The sequence below is a fragment of the Oryzias melastigma genome, linkage group LG19 (genome assembly GCF_002922805.2).
Source record: "Oryzias melastigma strain HK-1 linkage group LG19, ASM292280v2, whole genome shotgun sequence".
In the NCBI taxonomy this organism is placed as follows: domain Eukaryota; kingdom Metazoa; phylum Chordata; class Actinopteri; order Beloniformes; family Adrianichthyidae; genus Oryzias; species Oryzias melastigma.
This window is the reverse complement of record NC_050530.1, coordinates 17782963-17794564: the sequence shown is the minus strand read 5'-3', so window position 1 is coordinate 17794564 and position 11602 is coordinate 17782963. Positions and strand designations below refer to the sequence as shown.

The following is an 11602-nucleotide window of genomic DNA, read 5'->3' as shown; positions in this document are numbered from 1 at the left end:
CGTTGTTCCGTGTCCCGTAGTTGGAGTTCCAGGGGGGTTGGTGGCCCTCTGTAAGCTGATTTACTCCAAAAAAAGGGGGGGGAAGGGAAGTGGGTTGGTTTCGATTTTCCTCAAAAAACAGAGGGGAGAAGAAGAAAAACAAAGGCAAAAAAAAGGGAAACAAAAACGGTAACAAGCGTTTGAGAATAAAAGAGGGGGAGGAAAAAAAACCTGAGTGTCCTTTAGAAGTCTTTTGGGGTGGATGGTCCGTTGTAGGCTGGTACGGGTTAGGGTTAGGTTTACGGATTAGGGTTACGTTTACAGTTAGGTTTACAGGTTAGGGTTAGGTTTACAGGTTAGGGTATGGTTTAGTGTTAGGGTTACGGTTAGGTTTACAGTTTAGGGTTAGGAGAACAAGTGTTCGGATCCCACCCTCCAGCAGAGGGCAGGGTCAGTGCACACTCCACACAGGTTTATGGTTAGGGTTAGGTTTAAAGTTACGGTTAGGTTTACGGGTTATGGTTAGGTTTACGGTTACAGTTAGGTTTACGGGTTAGAAGAACAAGTGTTCGGACCCCACCCTCCATAGGAGGGCAGGGTTAGGTTTAAAGTTACGGTTAGGTTTACAGGTTATGGTTAGGTTTACGGTTACAGTTAGGTTTACGGGTAAGGGCTACGTTTACGGTTTGGGTAAGGTTTAGTGTTAGAGTTATGGTTAGGTTTACGGGTTAGGGTTAGGAGAGCAAGTGTTCGGATCCCACCCTCCATCAGAGGGCAGGGTCAGTGCACACTCCACACAGGTTTATGGTTAGGGTTAGGTTTATGGTTATGGTTACGGTTAGGAATCTTCTAGTATAGATAACCAGCTTTTCCAGTGTCAACATCATTAGCGTTAAAAAAATGCTTCACATGCCAGGTGTGTCTGTAGCTTCACATACACACGTATGGGCATTTTAAAGACACCAATTTGCACTGTAAACAATTCACAAAAATAAAAGCATTGATTTTAGCTTGTTCAGATCTTGTTCCAAGGAACAGAATACTTTGTAGTACATTTAGTGTTTTTCATTACTCGTATTTCACCTCAACTCTTTAGTCAATCCCTTTCTCTAACTCCAGTATCCCTCGTGACCCTTTTAGGGTCATGAGGTTGTTGGAGCCTGTCCCAGCTACTGTTGGGTGAAGGCGGGAAAAAAACCAAAACAGCATCAGTCCTTGATGATACTTCAGCCGTTTATTTCTTAAGCATAAGAAAGAAGAGACTTCTCCAAGGTAGGAAAAATAACAATGCAGTTTAAAATCAAGTGCACTTCAACATCGTCTCGCTCTGAAAGGAATCGGCCCCTTCCAACAATCTGATGTGAGATACACCAACTCAAAAGCTTCTCACTGTAAGGCTTTGGGTGGAGGGTTTCCTTCGTGTCAGGAACGATGCAGATGCAGTTACGGCCAATCACAACAAAGAGCTCCGCCACATCTTGGACACAAACGAGATGGACGTGGAGGACTTCAGAGTGGCGAGGCAGTGGGCTCATTTTGTGCTAAAACTCCCCACTGATGAGAACGCAGGCGAGGGGAGGACGGCAGCTGTAGGGGGGGCAGCACCTCACCTGGGCCACACCGTACTTGTACCTAATTCTGCACAAATTTAAAGTAGATCCAGATGGGAGGACATCTGCTGTCCGTCACGGAGGGATAAGAATCCCAACTTCTGCTGGACAGATGGTTACCAGTTTGAGTGAAAACCACAGGAAATGATTCAAAAGTCAATTTTATGTCCTCTCTTGGTAGAAAATAAACACAACCACTTGGTTCTGATTAAATTACCAATCATCCTCCGCACTTAGAGGAAGCTACAATTACAATCTGACCCAGGTCTGAATACAATTACACACAAAACGGTGCGTCATCCACAAAAAAACCCAAAAACCACAACATAAAGACGGGGCTGAGAGAAGCAGGTACGAGAACTTTCAAGAACATTTCAGAGAAAAGTCAAGAGCTCCAGCTCAGCAGCAGTTCACATTGCATTAGTGTTACATAATCAGCATATAGAACAATATAGGAGAATGGCGATTTACATTCAATAATACGGAATATACTGGGAAAAGCCACAAAGGATGCTGGTACATTTGAAACAAACAGACACTGAGGTTACGTCCACATGTGGGGGAAACTCAAAACACAACATGAGGAGGGGGTGCAACCCACAGCCTGAACAGCAGGTGGCAGTGTTTGTTCAACGGATAAAAGAACCTGTGCTTCCACCACTTTTATAGTGGCAGAAATCCACGATGAAAGGGGGTGTGGCCTGTTTAGTGAAACTTTAAAAGATGCACTGTGTGTGTTGGTGGCAGCTTCTCCATGAAATGGATTTGGCAGAGCAGAAGTGATGGCCTCACCTCTGCAGGTGTGTCTGGAGGGGGCGGGGCAGTTCAGTGGAATGCAATTTTTTAAATTAAAAAAGTTTACAAGTTTTCACACTCACACTTTCCTTTCAGATGGCAGAGTGTGACAAGTCTGTGTGCACAGAGACATTACAGAGGCAGTTATGCTCTGGTTCAATACCCCATTAGAAAATAAAACAACTGTCCTGTTTTATCTTACATGGCTCCCAATCAATTCATTTGATTTCAGGAAACTTCTTAGATTAATGAAAAAAATGAGACAGATTGCACCAAATACAGTGGTCCCTCGCTATATTAGAGTATTCTGCATTCTGATTGGCCGTTGAATTTGCCAAGCAATCTCTCAAATGTGTTCAACTCTTCGATCACAAGCAGATATTTTTCATTCGAAGGCTTGAACTTAAAGAGTTTAAACAAGATACAAAAGTAAGAAAATGTTTGTGTTTAGTGAGGAGTTTTACAGCCTTAAAACGTTTAAAATCCGAATTCACGAATTTTGTTTATCGCAGGTTTCTTTTTAAGAACATTTTGATAAACGAGGGACCACTGTGGATGTAAAAGCAAAAAAAAAAGAACAGGCTGTGACCCTGCTGTGGAACACGCCCCCAAGTGGTTGACCCAAAAAATCATATTTACCTTCATTTTTAAATGTGCTTCAATCCGGAAGTCAAAGGTTTTTCCTTTTGGCCCGTTTGGTTGAACTATTGATCAACAAATTTACAGAAACCAGTTCAGCTGGAGATGCTAAGTAAACACAAGTTAGTAAACATTGGTTAAAAGGAGGATTTCAGCTTGGAGACGCAACATTTAACTGTAGAGTGACTAAACCTCGTAAGTAAAACGGAGGCAAAAGATGGACTGAGTGGCTCAGAAATAGACCTCCACATGCTGCCACCTGCATCCACCTCATGACGAGAACTCAAAATACAAGGAAAACACAGTGAAAGGTACAGATGATGATCATAAAAAAAAATAAAAGATCAACCAAACAACACGTCAATCATAATTGAACTCTACACAGAACAGCTCACATGCACATCATATCTGAATATTAATGTACATGTAGTTTATGTGGAAAGCAAATACATCGGAGGACATACCAACAACACCTACAAGTTAAAGACACATTGCTCGTACATTCATATATGTCAACACGAAAATATTTATGTACAGTTTATGTTTATATATATATATATGTACTCAAATGTATACAGATATATATCAAAGAGGAAAAGACAGTGTTAAGGAGATTATTGTTTGTCCTCTTCCTCCAGATTATAGCAACATGCCTTCAACTGTGAACTGGCATGTAGAGTAAAGCCAGGAAGGCGTCCGGCTAAAACCAGGAATCACTTTTCCTCCCAGTTGGTTTACAGTAAGAAGCCAATGTCACTAAAACGGAGCAGAAGCTGCTTTTTGTGTGGAGCACAGCTTGGTTAAATGAGATTACATTTGGAGTGTTTGACGGGGTGTGAACGTGTGTTTGACGCATGCTTCTACAGACATGTTGTGCGTCCGTTGATGTGGGGTTAGGTCCCAGCCAAAGGGCGGTGTCGGGGTTCTGGCAGTGGACGACTCTCCGGCGCCGTGGCTGGGACTTTCTGTTGGCTGAGACCCCACCCACTATCTCACTGTCAACAGGTGATGCTAAAGGCCTTTAATTTGAAAATTCACCTATTTAAGTTTTGTTCTTTCCTGTCATAAGTTCTGAAAAAAACTCATATCTTCTGTCTAAAATTAAAATTGTTACAGAAATGTTTGTATTTTATTTATTTCAGCTGATTTTTTTTTGTTTCAACTTTTACTAAGGAATTATAACCTGTTTATAACCAAAACATGAAGCATATTTTACCTATTTCTTCTTATAGTCCTTTAATTTGGACACAAACTAGGACAACAACAGAAGTACCATCAGCTACTTTGGAATCTAAGACTTTGTCCCTTTAACACCAGAGCTCCAGTGATGACATTCTTTTGACTACTGTTAACTCTTCAACCGTTTACCCAATTACATATCGGTGCAAAGCCGCTTTTCTCACCTTATTCAGGTTAAAGAGTTATGGTATGTCAAAGAAAGTTTGTAATTTAGTTGTCACTGAGACATCTCCGGTGTTAAAGGGTTAATCAAAAGGTCAGAAGTCGCTTTCCAGCTGAATTGGTTTCAATTCATGCACAAATGTCGCAAAAAGGACTGATCCAGTCAAATGTTTGGCATTCTGCTTCCAGTATTGCAAGAAGGAATTGATCACCACCATGGTTATCAGTATTAGTGGTGTTATTGGCAAACTTATTTTTGATTGAAGTTCTTCTAAACCTTTAACACCAGACTCTTCTAAATTACACACTCTTTGACAAACCATAACTCTGAAACTGTTTACGCGATCAAAGCCGCTTTCACACAAAGTGGAAAGCGGCTTTTCTCCGTGAGAGAATCAGAAGATTTACTTGGATTGCATAAGAACTTAACAACTATAAAGTGTTGCATTTTGGTGCAAAGCTGCTTTTCTCAGCTGAGTTAACTGCAGTTGAAACAGTTGAAGAGTTACAGAAGTCGGAGTCCTTGATTAAGATCTTTCACCAATTGATTCTATATTGAAATTGAGATAAACGTCATAGTTTAAATGAAAATACTGGTTATGTATGACGTCTCCATCTGCAAGAGGACATATCATCAGTGATGTTGCCATAAACAAAAATTTGAGGAGCTTTTGGTTCAAACAGACTTTTACAAAAACAGCAGACCGTTTCGAACTGGAAATGATTGTTCCTCAACATTCTCCGGCCTATCTGACTGATAATAATGAACTATCCTGGTCTGACTGCTGTAAAGAAGATCTTCACCTTCATCTAAATCAGGCTTATGCTACGTTCACACCGGGCATGTGATGCACGTTCAAGAACGCGCTAAACGTGCATTATTGAACGCACTGGGTGCGGCGTCACCTTCTTTTTTCTACTGTTTACTACCACGTCTTTAAGTTTATAAATTTATATGGCATCTTAAAATGACCACAGTCAAACAAGGCACCGTACATTAAAAGCTATCAATAAATACAAAAGCTACAAGGTTAAAGCAATTAAAGGTAAAAGTAAAAATAAGTGACATAAAAATATTAGATAAAAAGAAAGCTAAACAGTAGTAGCCTCTAGCAGAGTCTCATGCCGTGTCAATAGCCTGGCGATAAAAATTAGATTTAAGACGTTTTTTGAAAAATGGACAGTGAAGATGTCCGCCAAATGCTCCACAGCTTCAATGCACTGATTGAAAATGCCCATTCACCTCTGAGCTTCCTCCTGGGCCTCGGTGCCGTCAGCAGAAGCTGATCAGTCGACCTGAGGCACCAGTAGGGGTGTGAGAAACTCAAAGAGGTACTACGGTCCACAACTATTTAATGATTTAAAAACAAATGAAAGAATCTTAAAATGAACTCTAAAATTCAGCCAGTGAGGGGTAGCAAGGATGGAGGTGATACCTCTGAAACCTACAGATGGACGAGACATGGTGCCAAATGTCAAAGCGGTGCAAATCTGGGAAATTTTGCTGCAGGGTTATTGATTTGCTGTCATACAATTTTAGTCGAACTCAAATCGCATTTACAAATTTCTCCTGTGAGATCAATTTTCGAACGGTTGTGAATGAAAAGCTATGTCATCCATACGTCCTGGTACCTGATTGGTCAGTGTTCAACTGGTTAACTTTCAACATGCGTTCAATGGCCATAGAGCCCCAAAACAGACTTTAAAAGTGGCACAAATGTGAGAGTTTTGAATGCGAGAAGTCCAAAATGCCCATTTACATAGATTTCTCACAGGAAGTGGTCACATCAACACGCGTTGCCGAGCCCGGTGTGAACGTATCATGACTCCTTCAACTGAACCAGCATTAGAGTAGTTAATAAAGCCACTGCTTAAACACTGGAGACTAGAAGAGAAGCTGCACACAGATCTACAGCTCAGGTTTGGATCCAAAGATTCAGCTTTCTGTGTGCATGAAACATCTGAGCCATCAGGCAGGATTTTAAGAATTTAGTGTTTGAAGCATTTTTTCCGTTTGAATGGAATGTTAGGCCTTCTCTTGGAATTTACGGAGCACTTCTTTAGGCAGAGCCATCACTGACGTTCAGGCAGTGGACAACTTTGGAATGATTGTGCTATTATCTTCCGTTTTTATAGAAATTTGTGAGGACTTCTTTGACAAAATCCGGGCTTTTTGTTTGTGGAGACTGAAGGAATGCTTGGAGTAGCTCTGAACGCCACGGATCCAGAGGTCACGGTAAAGACGAGCAGCAAAATCTACCATGAAAGAGTTCTGGGACCAGTTTGGTTTGTGTTCTGGGCAGATTTCTGAAGAAGAGTGGCAGATGCAGACTAAAACATGTTTGGAGGATCTTTCTCTGCGTGGATGTTTCTGAACCCCCCCGGATGTGCAGAATGAGTGCTGGTTTGGTCAGAGCAGCTGAAGCCAGGGCAGGAGGTCCTCCCTCTCATTTGCTCTTCGTCTTGCCCAGCTCTCCGTTCAGCTTGCCCTCCTTCGCCAGCCTCTCGTTGAGCTGGCAGAGCTGGCGCAGGAAGCCGTCGTTCGGGGCAATCTCTCTTTTATGTCTGACTGTGGCGAGCGCCTGTCGGGCATCAAGTCCGTGACGCAGCATCAGGTAGGCCACCACCATGGTGGGGGAGCGGCTGTAGCCTTCTCTGCAGTGAACATACACTTTCCCTGCAGAACAAAGAGCAAATATCAGTTAGAAAAAGTCTGGTAGTGCATCAGATTTCACTTTGTTTATTTCAAACTGTTGGTTGAGTGAGAGCAGAATATCGGACTCCCCCAGTATTAAAGAACATTTTCCTTCTCTGAAACTACAAAAGAAAGAATATTTAATAAAGAAAACAAAAGCTGGAAGATATATGATATAAGCGAAGCTGCTGAGCGCAGCAGATTCTCTGCCAGGAGATGCAAATGCAAGATCTGACCTTCAGCTGCAGCCTCTGCAAAGTCTACCGCCTTCACTGTTAAGATGCGCCCTGTGGAGATTTAGAGCCGCTCCAGTGTGCGTGGATTATACTACATATTATCTGTGCCGTAGTTGTATTTTTATGCCGTGATGCATCTCTGTCTAGCAGCTGAAAGCTCCTGGGGGACCTCCGGCGGCAGCTGCCTGACTCAGGTCAGATCTGCAGATGCTGCACTTTCTTGGAAACTGGAAACCTTTCTGTGCGTCTCTTCCTGTTTAATCCCTGACATTTCCCCTCACTTTTCTATATATATTGACTGAGAACAAACCTCTACCAATGACACGACCTCTGCTAATCACTCGGTCAATCACGGATCAATCCGGATTCCGGAGAATCCTGTTGTTAGTGTCTCTGGCTCCTTTTCACCCTGATGTCTACTTCTTTAACTCAAAATAGTCAGATGAAACCCAACAAACCCTTGTTTTTTTATTTCAACTTTTTTGTATCCAACTTTAGTAACAATATATACATGTTGTTCACTTTCGGCTTATCCCTTTTGGGGTCACCACAGCGTAACAGCACCCACTGTTTGGCATCAGTGATTTGGCAGAGTTTTTTACGCCGGATGCCCTTCCTGACACAACCCTGTACTTGAGGGGCACAGGGACCCAGGTAGGCAGCAGCATCAAGGGTCTTGCCTAAGGACCCAATCTGGGTGGGGATCAGTGGACAACCCTGGGAATCGAACCCAGGGCTCCTGAGTGCCAGCCCTTCACCTAGCCCACTGAGCCACCCAGCCGCTTAACAATATATACATGGTTCAGGTTTTTATGAGCAAGAAGATTTTGAATTTAAAGTCAAATAAAGACTTCTCCTCATACATGATCGACTACGTTTCTGGGATCGTGGAGGCAGCTGTGACAGTCTTCTGGCCTTCCTAGAGGATACTGAGGGGCTCGCAGTTCATCTGATAACCTGAGTCTGCCTGTTTAATGAACATTCCAACTAATGCCTCAGTGGTGAGGATTGCCTTCTCAATCAATACATGTCCAAACCACCCTAACCCTCAATATGGATGAATAGTGCCTCTACTAGGAGCTGCTCTTGTATGACTAATGCTATGTTCACACCAACCTAAGAAACACACTATCAAGTGACCACTTTCAATGACAAGTCTATGTAAATGTATGTCTATTCACATTTTAGGCTTCCACATTGAAGAGGTTGAGGTGGCTCAGGTATCTGCCTAATGGACGCCTCTCTGGGGAGGTGTTCCGGGCATGTCCCACTGGGCGGAGGCCCCGGGGAAGACCCAGAACATGCTGGAGACTACGTCTCTCAACTGGCCTGGGAACGCCTCAGGGTCCCCCCAAAGGAGCTGGAGGAAGTGGCCGGAGAGAGGGAAGTCTGGGCTGGTCATCTTTGCTCAGACAGCTGCCCCGGTGATCTGGTCCTGATGGATGGAGGCTTTCATGTCACGCAAATTTTTGCGTCTGTTGTTAGGCTCTATGTATTAAATGTGCAGCCATTGAACGCACATTGAAAGTTATACCAGTTGAAATTTAACCAATCAGGAACTTGGATTTGATAGAGATGTATAGATGGTGTCCTTTTCAATTTACAGAAGTACCAATCGTTTGAAAATTGAACAAGAAGGAAAAACGAATCATGTCAAGTTTGTGTCCAGCCAGAATTTTACGACACCAAGCATCACATCCCCGGCGTGTACGTAGTATGAATCACATTTTATCTCAATGGGAGACAACAGCCACTGAGGATTCCCTTCTCAAATTGTAACTAAGATCTTAACTTCTCCATCACTGCCCACAGCTAATGGCCATAGATGAGAGCATCACAGACCTCAACTCAACAGATCAGGGCGATGTCTATAGTACTGCCACACCCATCCGTTCATCAATCTGATGCTCTCTTTTTTTATAAAAAAAGGGACGCCACAGCACCCACTGTTTGGCATAAGTGATTTGGCAGAGTTTTTACGCCGGATGCCCTTCCTGACACAACCCTGTACTTGAGGGGCACAGGGACCCAGTTAGGCAGCAGCGTCAAGGGTCTTGCCTAAGAACCCAATCTGGATGGAGATCAGTGGACAACCCTGGGAATCGAAGCCAGGGCTCCTGCGTGCCAGCCCTTCACCTAGCCCACTGAGCCACCCAGCTGCTCTTCAAGTACCGCTCTTTTACCCGACCTAATCTTAAGGCTTAGTTACATCCACCTTCAATGGGTGCTGCTGGTTTTTTGCTGTCCAGGCCTGTAGAAGGCTGTAGAGAAGAGCAGCCACATCTTACAGCAATGTAGGTGTGTCTTGCAGTTTCCTTGAGGCTCGTAGATCTACCTCAAGAGATATCGCGAAAATGGAACATACGATTGTCATGTGTAGTCAGCGTATTGCGAAGTGTAAGGTTGCTCTTTGATGGTGTCATTATGCCAAACTCTAGTAGTTAGTGCAGCACACATTGGCTCTTACTGACTGTGCACAAAGGCTGCATAAATGGGGTGTGTAGGTGATACCTAAGTGCCCATAAGATGACCACACAAACTACACTCTGTCTAATTTACTAATTTCTTACAGTCAAGCTGTATCCAAGAGACCATACTTAATACATAAACATCACTAATGGGATTCTTGTGCAGTGCATAAGGTTTGGGCAGGTTGAAAAAAAAAAAATCCTCCGACACAGCTGTGTCACACGTACTTCACCTTTACTTACCATAATGCATTGTTTAAGTTTCACCATGATTTGTTGCCTGCAGCACACCCTTAGGAAAAATGTGTATGTAAATGCAGGTAAAATTTGGTTTGTCCATTTTTTGTCTGCAGACAACCCATATCCACCTGTAAAGAGAGTTGTGACAAAGACGTTTTGAGATTTAACCCATTTTCCATTTTGTTTTAGGAAAGTTCCTCTACAGGCTAAAATCGTAGTGTAGTGGCTATCACTCTCACCTCACATTGAGAAGGTCCTGGTTCAAATCCCAACTGGTTCTAGTCTGTATAGCCCTGGATGTTGAGCCAGACACTTTTAAAATTAAATTCAAACAAGTTTGCTTACAATTTTTAGGTGGAATCGTTGAAGGAATCAGAATCTAAAAATTGAAGTCAACAATCATCATTGTCTGTGTCACCTGTGTATTAAACCCACATGAATGCCAGCACAGATTATAACTTTATGCAAAAATTAATTTAAATTTAGTTTGATTCCATGTGAAATTATTACTATTGTTTTTTGCATAATTGCAAGCAGCTAAAAGCCTTTATTAATTGCATGTGAAGAATTAGAACTTTCTAATAACACAATATATGGATGTCACTGCCAACATTCTTTTAAAGTCTCAATTTGTTTTAGAACATAACTGAATGTACTGATAATTATGAGACTTTATTTGAAGCTGTGTTCCATTTCTTTGATCCAGAACAATGTGTGAATGAAAATAGCCTCAAAGGACAGAGTACACTGTGCAGAAGTTGCTCAGAACAGCTTTTGACAGAGTAACTCAACGGATGTTCCTCTTTTGAACGATGTATTGATTCACAGAGGCCCCTAAGAGCAGAGGAAGGGAAGGAGCATCTTTTTCTGCAGTCTGTCTGATCCCGAGGTGACGCTTTGCTAGAGACTATATCACTGTCAGTGATGGAAGAAAAATGAGAAAAAAGCCTTACCTGGGTGTTTATTTTGTCTTCTAAACCTTGAATTTCTTTGTGAACACAGAGTTAGAGTTAGACTTTAGTTAAGGATTATTTTAAAGGTTTTTTTTTCACATTTTCTCAGCTCCACTTTCTGCAAACTGTAGGAAAGACTTATTAAAATGTCCTATAGATTGGCTTGTAAGTGAGACATCTACACCATCTTTGAGCAATGCATCAGCGGCGCTCCTCATTAAAGTCCTGGTCGTGACCTTTTCACAGCTTCCGGTGATGTCAAAGAGCAACCGTGGATGAAAAGGCTTCCTCTTCCTCTGCTGCACGTCCATCTTTCCTCCTCTCCAGTAAGGCCCTTCACTGTGATTTAGTTTACCGTTTCCTGTGTCAAAGCTGACATTAAATCCATAACTTGAAAAAAACAGCATCGTCCACACCTAGTAGCTGACTTCCTCTGGTGTCAGTCATTTTCAGAGATTGCCACACATTCTGACCAGACAGTTTGTGATTGTGTAATCTGGAGCAAGATTTAGCCAGAGTATTATGGATTTATAGATGAAAAAGCTTTAAACTAAACATTTGTACTAAAATGAAACTTTTAAAAAAT

General features: G+C 42.4%; 1 protein-coding gene across 1 annotated transcript in view; it reads right to left on the bottom strand.

The window, feature by feature from the left end:
• Positions 1 to 1194: 1194 nt before the first annotated feature.
• Positions 1195 to 11602, bottom strand: part of dusp3a (dual specificity phosphatase 3a) — an 18855-nt gene continuing 8447 nt past the window's right edge. The window contains exon 3 of the mRNA XM_024284865.2: positions 1195 to 7101. Within this exon, the coding sequence (XP_024140633.1) occupies positions 6872 to 7101 (230 nt within the window). The 3' untranslated portion in view covers positions 1195 to 6871. The remainder of the gene's footprint in view (positions 7102 to 11602) is intronic.